We start from the raw sequence: 15,482 nt of genomic DNA on the forward strand, positions 1-15,482 counted from the left end.
AAAATTCTAGAAGTATGAAAATGGATTCATGAAGGCAACACTCTCGTGATTCTTTTAGGTCATGTCAAGGCTAATCCCCTCCAAAATCCCTTGCACTCAAAAATCTCTCATGTGAGACTCATTGAATTTTGTTATTTATTACAGGAAAGGCATTGATTTAAACAACCCCTAAACAGTCCTTGAAGGTGAATCCAGATCTCAAGCAGGGGCAGTTTGGTTTACAAACTAAATTTCTTTTTTCTTCTTTTTTTTTAAAAAACCCTTACCTTCCATCTTAGAATCAATACTGTATATTGGTTCTGAGGCAGAAGACTGATAAGGACTAGGCAGTGGGGGTTAAGTGACTTGCCCAGGGTCACACAGCTAGGAGGAAGTATCTGAGGTCATATTTGAGCCCAGAACCTCCTATCTCTAGTCCTGGCTCTCAATCCCACTGAGGCATTTAGCTGCCTCCCAAACTAAATTTCAAATTACTTTAATGAACCTTGGAATCATTGTCTTCTTTCCCCAACAGGTAATTTGATGTTTTTATATTGGACACTGTGTAGTCTGCTACAGTTCTCCACTGAACTTTCTTTCTATGCTATGGTTAATGATTCTTCCTCTGATGCCTCATATAGAGTGGAGTAGAGAACCTGGGTTCTCAGAGGTCATGTGAATAGATCCCAAACTAGCAGGCAAAGGCTTCCTCAAACACAGTGATAAAAAAAACTCAGCACCAGGAAACTGGCCACCAGGTGATGAAGTTTTTGGCCCCAGAAGTTCACAAAGACTTTGAGCTATGGCACCTGTGTGGGAAGGGGACAACAGAGTTCCCACAGCTCATGAAATGTCTCATAATCATGGATGCAACATATTTTGATAAAGTTACTGCTTACAATATGTTCATTTTTGCTTTTTGGTTTTTCCCCCTTTCTCAAAATCATTAGTCCTCTGTTTTTGCACTAAATAAATTTAGTTTTGTTTCTGGCTTTTTGGGGGTCACTAATATTGTATCCCTAGCAAATTGTTTTTGATGGTGGTAAGCAGAACTAAAGAGTCAGAAGGCCATCTAGTGAGAGACTTACCTAGTCCAGAAGATGATGAATGGAGCTAAAAGTCTACAGAGTTTGTCAGTTATTTGTTTATTTATATTTATATTTCATCGATTTTTGACTTTCATACAAGGCCATTTTGGGAGGTAATGTAATATTTGATCTTGTACCATTTTCCTATCCTGCCCCTTGACCCAGCCCCACCTATTTAATTGTGGTTGGCTCTATAGCTACAAACAAAAAAATCTACTTCAGAATCTAAGCATGATAGGACTTGGGCAGCATTGTGAACCATGCCAAATCTGTCATCATCTTCCTACTTCCTTTTTCAGTTCTTCCTTCACCTGCTGTCCAGGTATCTCTACCCTTCTCCTAGCAAAGTCAACTTTTAGCTCTCAGAAAGGAGTGGGAAAACAAGAGATGCCAAAGTGTAAATGATGACCCATTCCAAAGGAAGTTTCATTTTCATTGGCAGTATTCACTTAACGCAGGAAATATAATCTCTCTGGGTCATTTTGGGCACCATGGACAGATCAGTGAGGATATATTTAGGGAGGTTCCTCAAACCATATTTTTTTGCCTATTTCAGTCGGCCCTAAAACAACTCTTTTTTTTCTTTTTTTTTTTAATTTTATAGTATTTTATTTGATCATTTCCATGCATTTTTCATTAAAGACAAAGATCATTTTCTTTTCCTCCCTCCCACCCCCAGTGGCCGACGCGTGATTCCACTGGTATCATGTGTGTTCTTGACTCGAACCCATTGCCATGTTGTTAGGATTTGCATCAGAGTGTTCGCTCAGAGTCTTTCCTCTGTCATGTCCCCTCAGCCATTGTATTCAGGCAGTTGCTTTTCCTCGGTGTTTCCACTCCCATAGTTTATCCTTTGCTTATGAATAGTGTTTTTTTCTCCTGGATCCCTGCAGATTGTGCAGGGGCATTACACTGCCACTAATGGAGAAGTCCATTACGTTCGATTATACCACAGTGTGTTTGTCTCTGTGTACAATGTTCTCCTGGTTCTGCTCCTCCCTAAAACAACTCTTGGAAGATCATAGGATTTAGGTCTGGAAATTGCCTTGTCCAGCTAGCCCGTCATCTCCTCCATTAGAGATGAGGAACTAAGGGGCCAGAGCCTAGATTCAAACCGCACTCCTCTGCCTCCAAATGCAGTACTCTGAGTGCCACGCTATTTTTATAAGCCTTTTTAAAGTGAGGAACCATAAATTATGCCTCAAAAACACCTGTTATGTGCACACATTCTCAGCAATTATCTGATGTCACTGTTTTTCCATTCTAGTACTCCTGGTTTTTCTTCGAAGCTCTGGCCAAGTCCATGGCCTCCTACTTACTTGAAGAGAACAAAATTAAGGTGAATAAAGTCAAATGTGGTTTTTCTAGGTAGATGAATGAAGGTCATTTTCTTCGAGTCCCATTTATATTGAAAGGCCTTTTAAACTGTTGCTTTACCTAGAGGACAATAATAAGTGAAAACAAAGAACGAATCCAGGCATAGATGGAGAGAAGGACTGATTTAAGTTGCGTGGAGACAGACAGATGCTGGGCTCACTCGTATAGAGTTGTGCTCCATTTATATCGTATACTCCTTGGAGTCTGAACATGGCCAGTCTTTTAGGAGTCTGTTTTGGGGCAAAAACTGTCCCAGAGCAGAAATCACTTCGATTTAGCACACTTGTTGCCATATATGGTCAGTTGATAAACTTTTTCTAGAGTGTTAGGCTTCATGTAATAGATTTCCTCTGGGGAAGTTGTGTGTAAATTTAATTTTGGTAAATTCTGTTTAAATAGTGCTTGACATTTAAAGGTTGCTTTGAGAGGATTCTCGGAGTGGTTCCAGCTTTTGCTGCTGCGAAGCTGCCGTCTTGGCTCCACCTCTAGTGCTTGGCATTTAAAGTAAACTTCATGGCTTGAAATACTGCAAAGCACAAAATCCTTCCCTGTGTACTGTCCTGTTACTCCTACTCTTTAGAGCTATATTGTTGAGCACTTATTAGTTTGCATTCTGTGTAGGGAGCTGGGGTGGGACGGGTCCGGGACACAGATGTCTAGAGCAAGTGGGATTAGCAACAGCAGCCTAGTAGCAGCGAGACGGTGGCTAATGAGAAATTGAGTCAGTTGTACTCGTACCCATAGTGGCCTGGGTAAAATACTCCTTCAACTAGATGAAATGTTTGGGGAGGAGGAAAAGATGTACTTTGATTACACTCCCGTTTCCAAATATTGACATTCAGGATGCTCGGCTGGTAAGTTTGTCCCTTTAATTTTTTCTCCATGAATTTAATTTCAGCTTCCTAGAGCCCAGAGATTTCCTGAGTCCTACCACCATGTTCTACATTCACTCCTTCTTGCAATAATTCCTCATGTGACTATTCGATATGGGGAGATTCCAGAGGAATCAAGGAATGTGAATTACAGCTTGGCCAACTTCCTGAAGGTGAGCTGTTTGGAGTCCCAGTTGTTTTCTCTCATTGTTCAGAAATTCACTTATGGGGCTACTGGAGCACCTGCTTGGATGAAAATAGTCATCATTCAGTCAGACAACTAGTTTAGACTGATTTTGTGTGTGTGCATGCCTGTTGTTTGACTTCATGGAGGCATATAAACCGCTCAGGTCAGATGGAAAGGTGAACAGTTCGTGCAGTTGGTCTGATGCTTGTCCGTATGCTGCCCCAAATCCAGATGTTTATGAACATTCTTCTTGATATTCTCTGTGGGGCCACTTGGGAATGTTTGCTAGCCATACAGAAAAGCCCAGTAATTCCCCGGCTTAGGGAAGAATGAGTGGTAGTCCAAATGGTGGTAAGTAGATTGGAACTTGCAACACATTTTCCCATAATAGCAATGTTATTAATAAGGCACATAAGGGACCTTTGAGATCTTCTCATTTGACAGATGAGGAAACTGAGGCATAGAGAGATGACAGTTCAAAGGTTACATAGTTAGTGAGCATAGGTGGGTAGGTGGAAGCCTGGACCTAAAATTAGGAAGACCTGAGCTCAGATTGGGTCTCAAACACATACTAGCTATATGATCCTGGGCATATCACTTCAGTTTTTCCATTTGTGAAATGGGGATAACAATAGCAATTAACTCAAGGAGTCATTGTGAGGATCACATGAAATATTGCTAAGTGCTTTGCACAATAGTACCTAGCACATAGTAGGTGCTTAATAAATGTTTGTTTCCTTTCTTCTTTCCTAGTATCAGATCTCTTGGTTTCCAGATCCATGTTCTTTCTGTTATACCTGGCTGCCTCCCTCCCGTTACCAGTACTAATAAGTTTATTAGTACAGAGAGTAGGATTTGAGCTCCATTCTGGGTTCAGTCATCTTTTGAATGCTTGCCTGGGAAGCTAACCACCATTCATAACTTAGTTTCTATAGGAAAGTAGATTGGGCACACATAGCCATAAGGGAATTCGGAAGCACTAGACAGAATTCTTTCTTTTGTCACAACTAGGCTGGCTTTTGGCAGTGCAACTCAGTGAGAAGGGAGTGTGGGTACTCAGGAAATACTTTCCCTCGCAGGCCCCAGGGGCAGACCCTCCTTTGACCAGGCTAACTAAATGTTTGAAAGTTGAACAATGCCCATATATTTGCTTTCCAGAATTTCAGCTTGGGCAGTTTCATTGAACTGAAAATTAGAGGAAACATTCAAGTGAGGAAACTGATGCAAGTAGCACTTCCCCTGCTCCTTCAACCTTTCCAGCATCACATAGCCAGTGTATAGCTGGGGCAAGACTTGAACCCAGGTCTCCTTGACTTGGAGACCAACTCTCTATGCTATGCTGCCTCTCTTTATTGATGCCTTTTGCCTATTTGTTTTTTATAATATTCCCTTACAAGTATATTCATGTTTCCTCTTCTGCACAGCAAGCCTTTCTGTGAAAAGGAAAAGAAAAAAAAACACATCAGCAAAGCCAGTAAAAAAATGACCTAGTCTAACACTTTTATGCAATATTTCATACCCATAGAGGGAATGAATACTGCCTTCAGTGGGAATTCCATATGCATTGAGGCAGCTAGGTGGTGCAGTAGATAGAGCTCTGGGCCTGGAATCAAGAAAACTAAGATTCAAATATAGCCTCAGGCACTTAATATTTATGTGAAGTCACTTAAGTTCTGCTTCAGTTTCCTCTACTGTAAAGTGAGAAAAATAATAGCACCCCCCCAGACTGTTGTGAGCATCAAATGAGACAATATTTATAAAAAGTGCTTGCTTAGCACACAGTAGGTGTGATTTATATTTATTCCCTTTTCTTCCTTTCCTCTCCCCATTTCCATAGTATCCTATCTGTATGATGAAGGAAGAGGGATGTGGGTTTTTTCATCTCTTCTCCAGGGCCAAGCTTGGCCATATGTAGCATTCAGTGTCCTTTTACAATTGTTTGTACTTACATTCCAAACTCCTCCTTTTCTAGATAGGGAAGTGACTAGCTCAAGGTCATACAGAGCCAAGACTAGAAATTGAATAGGGATAGAGGTTTGGAGGTATGATTGAATGAATGAATGAGTCTCTACTATATCAATTTCTCTAAACTTCTATTTGAATAGGCTGTAAAAACCTCTAAAGGTTGGTTCCCTGGACTGTAGATTTCAGTGATTCCCCATGGTACTCCAGTAACCTTGGTTATTGAATGTGTCCAATGAGACTGTTTTAAAAATCTATCCCAGTCCTATTAAACATTACAACTGCCCAGACAAAAGGAATAGTATGGGAATGAATTCCCTGGTATAGAAGAAACTCGTAACCTTGGAAAGGAGAAGAAGGAAAGGGAGGGAGTGTACAGGGAAGAAGGGACCAGTTATCAAGGTGCTTTACACCAAGAACAAACGTGCCAAACACCTGACATCACCATAAAACCTTCTCAGACATTTTGAATACATCAAGGTATTTCTTTTCCTGATAAAAACACGCTTCCAATTTTATGAGAAAATGTGCTTCTTTCCTGAAGGAACTTCCTAGGCAAACTTGATAGAATATTCTTTTAAAGAAAAGGGTAGCTGTAATTGCTTTGTTGGGAATGTTGAATGGATGAGGGGGGATGTGGGACTCTTATTTCTTACTTCCTTCTCATCCCACTCCTCCCACAATGCCTTAAAGAATTAATCATCCCAGAGACAATAACTCATCTGTGTACTTTTAGGATGACACTCCAATTTCCTGATGATTAATTCTGGATACAGGTCTCAGTTCCCTGATAACTTTCTTTGCCAGAAATGCTCTCATTACATAAGGCTTTCTGCATATTAGAAACCAAGACAGCTAACCTCCATTCTCGAGTAAATTCGGTAAGAGATTATTTGAGATCTAAAGTAGCAGAAAAGAAAAAATCCTTTTCTTGGGAGTTTATACCCAACAATTGAAGATTTTCTATGTGGAACAAAGCACACCAAATTGATTTTTATATTGCACATAATGTGATGTGTCTTTAAGTAGGCATTTATTGAGGACATGCTATATAATAAAAGATGACATTATATATTTTGAGCTTCACAGCAACCCTTTAAGGTATGCAGGACAGGTTTATTATTCCCATTTTATATAGAAGGAAATTGAGCATCCTACCAGTTTCACTTCCAAATCCAGTATAGTAGCTGGATGAGTCCTTCTGTTGGTGATAGCTTGGCTGGTTCCTTTGGATCACTCTCAAGAGCCTCTCTGCTTGCCTGGATGCTGAAGGTTGTTTCTTCAGGCTTTGCTAATAGGCTGGATGGAGGCAAAACCTGCCACTGACTCTCAAGCTTTTGGACCTTTGAGAGCTTACAGTGTTGTGACCATCTCCAGTCTCCTCCATCTAAGAGCAGACAAAAAAACTCCAACACCACGGAGAAAGAGGCAGTTGCAGAGGCTCCAGTGAGTGCTCTCTTTCTGCCAAGAGGGGTTCTTACCCTAGAGCAGTGCTGGTGAAGTATTGGCATGCATCCTGGCCCAGCAGAGGGAGCTGCTTTGTTATGCCTCTTTCCAGTGCCTGAGGACATTTTTGTATGCCCCGCCCCTCTGTTCAACCACCTAAAGCAAGCACTTCCTCCCTCAGCTCTCTGGGGTAATGGGGTGTGGGGCTCACAGGCAGCTTGAAGTTGCAGTTTGGACATGCAAACTTGAAAATGTTCACCAGTGCTGGCCTAGATTTTGTGAACTTTAAAAAATATATTTCAGTAACCATATGTCAGTTTAATTGGTTTCCTGTTTCATCCTATTTATTTTATTGTTGGTATTAAATTTTTTTTTCTAAGGCCCTATGACCTTCACCAGCCTCCCAAAGGGATGCAGGGATGGAGACCACCTTGACTTGGCCAATTGGTGCCTTTTGAATGCATCCCAGTTCTGGCTACACAGCTGATCAACTCTGTCACATGATTAGCTATTGGAAACAATTTCCAAACAGCAGCACATGCATTGAATTAAGGAATGGGATTTTTCCTTTTTTATGAGTCATCATGCCCATCTGTAAGCAGATTCCTCAGCCTCTTCCATTATGGGAATTGCCCTCCACTGCTTCAAGAAGTAGAATACATAGCCTCTATCTACCCTTGATGAACTTATATTTTGATTGGAGAAATAGTAAAAGTTCCAAGGAATAAATATTATTGAATTCTAGGATGATGGTGATTCATCATGATTCATCATGGGACTTTAGCAGAACTGCAAAGGATGAATCGGGGCCCCACAGCATAGAAATAATGGCAGATGGGGAAACAGCATAACTAGAGGCTCCAAAGCAGGAAGAAACAGAGCAGCCTGCTTTAGAGGGCAGGGATGTCAAAAGCTAATGAAGATGTTCTCTCATGCTATTATTTTAAAATATAACAGAATAGGGGAGCAGCAAAATGGCTCAGTGGATTAAAAACTAGGCCTAAAGACAGGAGGTCCTGGTTTCAAATCTGGCCTCAGACACTTCTTAGCTGTATGAACCTGGGCAAGTCACTTAACTCCCATTGCCTAGCCCTTACCACTCTTCTGCTTTGAACCCAATATATACAGTATTGATTCTAAGACAGAAGATAAGGATTTAGAAGAAAATATATAACAGTAGCTATCAAAATGGTATGGTAATGGGCAAAGAATAGAGAAATCAGGGGAACAGAATTGAGATAGCATATATCCAATCAAATAAGCAAAAAAACTACTTACTTTTGGAGACCTAACTTCTGATATGGGATCTCCTCTCTGTGGCTATTCTGTCCAACGGTGCACATTATAGCCATCCATGTTTTCTCATTTTGTATGACTCTTCTATATCCTCTAATAAATTATCTTCCATCACAGGTTCAACCTGCATCCTAAATGCCTTGAGATATCTTGGCATTTGTATGAATACCAGTGGAAGATGTAGGCTGTGTGTTGATTATCCCTCATTCATAGTGCAAAACTGTTTCTCATTTTTGTCCAATCAAACATCACTCATCTGATTTCCTTTATACTATTTTTCCTGACAGTTCTTTCCCAGGAGGAAGTGGTCCTTGATTGCAGACCAAGAAATCAAGGAGATTGATTTATAGGGACATGACATCTTCTTCCCTGTGGGAAGGATATATATATATTTTTTTATTTTAATTTTTCAATTTTTTCCATGTTTCCATGATGCATTTTCTTTCCTTCCCCTCTTTCCATCCCCCCCTCCCAGAGCCAACAAGCAATTCCACTGGGTTGTACAAATATTATCACTTGATACCTATTTCTATATTATTCATTTGTTGCTATAGATCAATCTTTTAAAGCCTAAACCCCAAATCATATACCTACCCATATATACATGTAATAATGATATCATGTGTTTTTCTTTTGCATTTCTACTCCCATAGTTCTTTCTCTCAATGTAGATAGCATTCTTTCCCAAGTTCTTCAAGAGTGTCCTGGCTTGTTGCATTGCTACTAGTAGCAAAGTCTATTACATTGGATTTTTCCACAGTGCTTCACTTTCTGTGTGCAATGTTCTCCTGGTTCAGCTCATTTCACTCTGCATCAGTTCATCGAGGTCATCAGACCTTATAGCACAATAGTATTCCATCACATACCACAATTTGTTCAGCCATTCCCTAGTCAAGGGACAACCACTCATTTTCCAATTTTTTGCCACTACAAAGAACGCAGCTATGAATATTTTTGTACAAGTATTTTTCCTTATTATCTCTTTGGGGTGCAAACCGAGAAGTTGTATTGCTGGATCAAAGGGTAGGCATTCTTTTAAAGCTCTTTGTGCCCAATTCCAAATTGCCTTCCAGAATGGCTGGACTAATTCACAACTCCACCAGCAATGCATTAGTCTCCCAATTTTGCCACAACCCCTCCAACATTTATTATTTTCCTTTGCTGTCATGTTAGCCAATTTGCTAGGTGTGAGATGGTACCTCAGCATAGTTTTGATTTGCATTTCTCTAGTTATGAGAGATTTAGAACACTTTTTCATGTGCTTATTGATAGTTTTGATTTCTTTATCTGAAAACTGCCTTTTCATGCCCCTTGCCCTTTTGTCAATTGGAGAATGGCTTGATTTTTTTGTACGATTCCTTATAAATTTGAAAAACGAAACCTTTATCAGAGGTTTTTGTTACAATTTTTTGCCAATTTGTTACTTCCCTTCTAATTTTGTTTGCATTGGCTTTGTTTGTACAGAAACTTTTTAATTTAATATAATCAAAATTGTTCATTTTACATTTTGTAGTGTTCTCTGTCTCCTTCTTGATCTTAAACTCTTTCCTTTCCCTTGGATCTGACAGGTATACTAGTCTATGTTCACCTAATTTGTTCATGATTTCCCTCTTTATATTTGTCATGTACACATTTTGAATTAATTTTGGTATAGGCCATAACATGTTGATCTAAACATAATTTCTCCCATAGTGGGTTCTTGTCCCAAAAGCTGGGATCTTTGGGTTTATCGAACACTATCTTGCTACTGTCATTTACCCCAAGTGTATTCCATTGATCCACCCTTCTATCTCTAAACCAGTACCATATTGTTTTGATAATCACTGCTTTAAGGTGGAAGGATAGTGTGAAAAGGAAATTCTTTGTTCCCTTTGCCTATTCTGAGTTCACACACCTTATGATTGAATCAACAAAAGCTTGAACTAGGTGGAGGAGGTCCCAGACCACTTAGGGAATTCATACCCTTAGAAATTCCATCAGGAAACTGTGAACCTTTTGATGAGAAATTGACTGTCAGAGGATGACCTTCGGAGGCCTTTGATAAGAATTGACACCTTCAGAGGATGAGAGATGTGAATCCCACAGACACTGCCCTTTGGGCAGTGCTAGACAATTTGGAAACTGTGTTTGGCCCTTGTGAAAGGGAGTAAGGGACAAGGAGCCACTATAAAAGGCCCTGAATTTCTGGGGCTGGGAAGTCAGCTTCAAGAAGGAAATCAGCTTAAGAAAGAAAGTTGGCCTCAGGAGTCACCTTCAGCTCAAGTCATCTTCTCCACTTTGAGCAAAAATACTTCAAATCAGCAACCACAATGATTATTTATAATCTTCATATATTTTAGTCAAACCATTAAAATTTAATTCTTACAATATATTTTGAGGAGAGTTCACAGAACCTTTGTTGACCTAATAGTTACTAAGTGGACATTACCTTTCCTTATAAGTTCTCAGAAAAATGTAAAATAAACATAAAAATATATAAAATATAGATAATAACATGTAATAATTTCTTGAGACCTACGTGCACCTCTGCATTGATTTTTGGATAGCCAACAACTTGTATTTTTCAGAGATTGTGGCACTCCACTAGTAGTTTCCCTTTAGCACTACCAGAAGAATATTGATTATAAATAGTAATCTTTGTTTTGAAGAGAAACTTAGGGCTATAAAAAGCTCCATTCTGTACGTATTGTTTAGTTCTAGACTGTGTGAAGGCACTATGCAGGAGATAGGTACAGATGGACGCATTCCTATGGGTTGTCCACCAACTGCCCATCATAGCTTGAACAGTAAGGATTCTTTATCCACCTGTTTTTGTCTTGTGAGTATGGTTAGGCCGATCTCATTTAGGGGTCAACAGAGTTTCCAGACTTGATGTAGTTAACACAATGTCTTCTACAAACAGAAGCATGGGAAAGACCTTATCATCATAGTATTTGATAAACCTATAAACATGAAAAACGAGAAAAAGGATTAATTACTTAACACATTTACCTGGGAAAATTGGACTTAGATCATATTTCACACAATATGCCTCTGTAAATTCCAGCTGGATAATAAAATGAAACACTAAAAAACTAATAGAATATTATGGGAGGGAGATGACTTTTTTCTTATTAGGAATATGGAAGGGATTTTGAGAGTCAGGGTAGATTGTATTAAAATTTAAAATTTCACGTGAGAAAAGCCCATTATAATTGAAAGAAAAACAACAGTTTAGGAAAATATTTATGGCAGGTATAACATAAAAATTTGACACCTGAAGTACATACGGAATCTCAGTTCTGCCACTCCACCTGAATAAGTTTCATCTTTGAAATGAAAGGACTTAATCATATGATCCCAGGTCTCTTCCAACTCCTATGTCTGTAATACTGTGATTCTATGTGGAAGACTAGTAGGAGAGAAGGAAGCTAAGTAGCTATAAGATTTAAATTAATAATCTCTTGAAGTAGAAAGAAAATAAAAGAAATAGAAGTTCAAATCCTAATTATACGTAGCACAATGGATAGAGCTCTGGGCCTGGAGTCAGGAAGTTGTTCAGTTGCTTGGTCATATTTGACTCTTCATGACCACATGGACTATATAGCTATCCACAGCTACTAAGTACCCAAGGTTGGATTTGAACTCGAGTCTTCCTGACTCCAGTCTCAGTGTTCTTAACCACTGGGCAACATCTGCCCCTTGGAGTCAAGAAGACCCAAGTTCAAATCTGGCCCCAACTATGTGACCCTGGGCAAGTTACTTCATCTCTGCCTACCTTTTTCCTCGTCTGTGAAATGGAGGTAATAATAGCACCTATAGGGAGTAGCTGGGTGGCTCAGTGGGTTGAGAGCCAGGCCCAGAGACAGGAGGTCCTGGGTTCCACTCTGGCCTCAGACATTTCCTAGCTGTCGCCCTGGGCAAATCACTTAACCCCCATTGCCTAGCCCTTACTACTCTGCCTTGGAACCAATACTTAGTATTGATTCTAAAACAGAAGGTGAGGGTTCAAAAAAATAATAGCACCTATATTCTAGGGTTGGCGTGAAAACCAAATGAGATAATAATGGTAAAGCACTTAGTGTAATGTATGGTACATAGCAAGCACTGTGAAAATGTTAACTGTTGTTATTAGCTATAGTTAAGGCTAGAGACATAACGTAGAGTCAAATTATAGAGGACCTTGAATTCCTGGCTATGGAATTCATTGATGATTTCGAGCCTGGGAATTACCTGATCAAAATGCCGTTTGAGGAAGAATAATGTGTTGGTGAACTGGCAGGAGATAAGACCAAAATTGGGGAGACCACTGAAGAAGGCTGTGCTTTCACCTGCCATTTGTCAATACCACCCTTCATTGTGCGCTTTGTAGACATGGGCAGAAGCACCCATATTGGACAGCTTGTGAAAACTGCAGGGGTAGGCCCTAAATGCCGAGGCTTGGACTTCCAGAATGCTAGTCATTTCTGTGCATTTTTGTTTCTTCATCAACGAAAAGGAAATAAGCAACCTTTGGTGGAACACTGCCATGTGTGACAGGTTATAAGGATTGTGCCCCTAACAGAAACTTTGTTTTTGATTTCTGTAGCGCTGTCTGACATTGATGGACAGAGGATTCATTTTCAACCTGATCAATGACTACATGTCTGGATTCAGCCCCAAAGATCCCAAGGTGAGTTACAGATACAGATTAGACAAAGCATTTGCTTTCTGTTGGAAGTGGACATAAAAAAGTTTCTTTTACATTTTGTGTACATGAAGAAGAAATAAATAGTTAATAATGACAGTGACTTCTCCATTATTTAGCTTTGTAAAGTTTAGCATGATTTGAAATTTATAAAAATCTGGAAAAACAACTAAAGCTAGCAAAGAATTTTTTAAGATGATTTATTACCCTAAGAAAGGAACAGGGAAATAGGCAAGAGTCCTGGCTTCACTTTTTTTTTGGAAAATTTTATTTAATTAGTCAATTTAGGACATTATTCCTTGGTAACAAGAATCATATTCTTTCCCTTCCCTCCCCTACCCCTTCCCAATTTTATTGAGTATCACGTGTGTCCTTGATCAGAACCTATTTCCATGTTGTTGGTGTTTGCATTAGGATGTTCATTTAGAGTCTATCTCCCCAACCACATCCCCTCAACCCATGTAATCAGGCAGTTGTTTTACTTCTGTGTTTCTACTCCCACAGTTTTTCCTCTGAATGTGGATCGTGTTCTTTCTCATAGATCCCTCCTAGTTGTTCAGGATCACTGCATTGCCACTAATGGAGAAGTCCATTACATTCAATTGTGCCACAGTGTGTCAGTCTCTGTGTAAAATGTTCTCCTGGTTCTGCTCCTTTCACTCTGCATTACTTCCTGGAGGTTGTTCCAGTCTCCATGGAATTCCTCCACTTTGTTATTCCTTTGAGCACAAAGTATTCCATCACCAACAGATACCACAATTTGTGTGGGTTAGGGTTAGGGTTAATACTCAATTGAAGGGCAGCCCCTCGTTTTCCAATTTTTTGCCACTGCAAAGAACGTAGCTATGAATATTCTTGTACAAGTCTTTTCCCTGATTACCTCTTTGGGGAACAAACCCAGCAGTGATATGGCTGGATCAAAGGGCAGACAGTCTTTTAGCACCCTTTGGGCATAGTTCCAAATTGCCCTCCAGAATGGTTGGATCAATTCACAACTCCACCAGCAATGCATTAATGTCCCTACTTTGCCACATCCCCTCCAGCATTCATTACTTTCCATAGCTGTTATGTTAGCCAATCTGCTAGGTGTGAGGTGATACCTCAGAGTTGTTTGGATTTGCATCTCTCTGATTATAAGAGATTTAGAACACTTTTTCATGTGCTAACTCTTGCTTGGTCTTAAAATCTTTCCTTTCCCAAACATCTGACATGTGTACTCTTCTGTGTTCACCTAATTTACTTATACTTTCCATCTTTATATTCAGGTCATTCACCCATTCTGAGTTTATCTTGGTGTAGGGTATGAGATGTTGATCCAAACCTAATCTCTCCCATACACTGGCCTCACTTCTTTGGGCACTGAGACCCCAGATAGATTAGGGCTACCCAACACAGGGGTCTATTTTGTCTGTACATATGGCCCACTACCTTCTTTGAAACTTAGGTCAAGGAGCAAAGCTTTTTCTTACTGTTCTTTTCATATTGTCAAAGGATCACATGGTCCTCCTTTGGGTATTTGAATTCCTTCAGTGCAAACCTCCAGTGAAGATGAGAGCAAATCATGATTGTGGGCATGGGAGAAAGTTGAGCATGAGACAAAGAACAGTGTGTTTATTTCCTTTATTCTGCCTGAAGCAAGAGCCCCACCAGCTGACCTCTCAAGGATCATTGTGTTTTTATTACTTGGAACAATGCAAAAATGAATGCTCACCATTCAAAGATAAAGTCATAAGTCTATATGCCAAGTTACATTAATGTTGACATCTACCTCATTTTTTCCTACCCAGGTTCTGGCGGAGTACAAATTTGAATTTCTGCAAACAGTTTGTAATCATGAACATTACATTCCTCTAAATTTGCCGATGGCATTCGCAAGACCCAAACTTCAAAGAGTCCAAGGTACATCTCGTTCTTGTGTCCACATCTTTCATCTTCTGGGGTTATGAAGCACTTCTGACCTCAGAATCCCTGAACAGAATGAATATCAGGGAGTTCCAGCAGGTGGGCTGGATGTGCTGCCACTGCTATTGCTGCTGCTGCAGTCTGGGCAATGCTTTCTAAGGGGACTGGCTGCAGCCTGTTTTCTCCTGCCAGCATTAGAATGTCTGGTGTGGAGATGTCGCATTCATTCCCTTCCATACCCTTTCCTAATACAGATTGTAGGTAGGTGTAGTAGAATTGGAGGTGCATATACTAAACTTGCAAATGCCTGACTGCTGCCAAAGCAGAGAATTGCTGCCCAGGTGACTGCCCACTGCGAAGACTTTGGATGTGTTTACCTGTATCTGTGAGACATTATTTTTTGTTTGCTATGTGTTTTATTTATGTCTCTTCTTTTCACATGGAAATTAGCTTTTTTAAAAATTTGACTTGAGTAGGTAGGTTTAATTGAGTTCTTTCTAACTTACTTTGCTCACTTTTTAAAAAACAGGCAGCACATACACTGTTGATTTGACTGTATGATTCAAGTGAACAAGTGTTTCCTGATTTGCTTGTTAAATTCCTCTTTTAAAAAAATCTGAGCTCTGATATTCATAAGACTTTGGAGGGACCCTCCCTTAAGCGGCACCAGCACAAGAAAGTACTTTATGGCCTTAGAAAGCAGTTCC

General features: G+C 39.8%; 1 protein-coding gene across 3 annotated transcripts in view; it reads left to right on the plus strand.

Moving 5' to 3' along the window:
- The window catches only part of DOCK11 (dedicator of cytokinesis 11), a 243,510-nt gene that overhangs the window by 127,152 nt on the left and 100,876 nt on the right, over positions 1–15,482 (plus strand). For all 3 annotated transcript variants that reach the window (XR_474957.3, XM_001364195.3, XM_007507772.3), the window contains exons 27-30: positions 2,335–2,406; positions 3,343–3,489; positions 12,775–12,858; positions 14,661–14,772. Coding sequence is in view for 2 of the 3 variants with exons in the window: in XM_001364195.3 (XP_001364232.1) it covers positions 2,335–2,406; positions 3,343–3,489; positions 12,775–12,858; positions 14,661–14,772 (415 nt within the window). In the remaining variant the exon portion in view is untranslated. The remainder of the gene's footprint in view (positions 1–2,334; positions 2,407–3,342; positions 3,490–12,774; positions 12,859–14,660; positions 14,773–15,482) is intronic.

This window comes from Monodelphis domestica, chromosome X (assembly GCF_027887165.1).
Source record: "Monodelphis domestica isolate mMonDom1 chromosome X, mMonDom1.pri, whole genome shotgun sequence".
In the NCBI taxonomy this organism is placed as follows: domain Eukaryota; kingdom Metazoa; phylum Chordata; class Mammalia; order Didelphimorphia; family Didelphidae; genus Monodelphis; species Monodelphis domestica.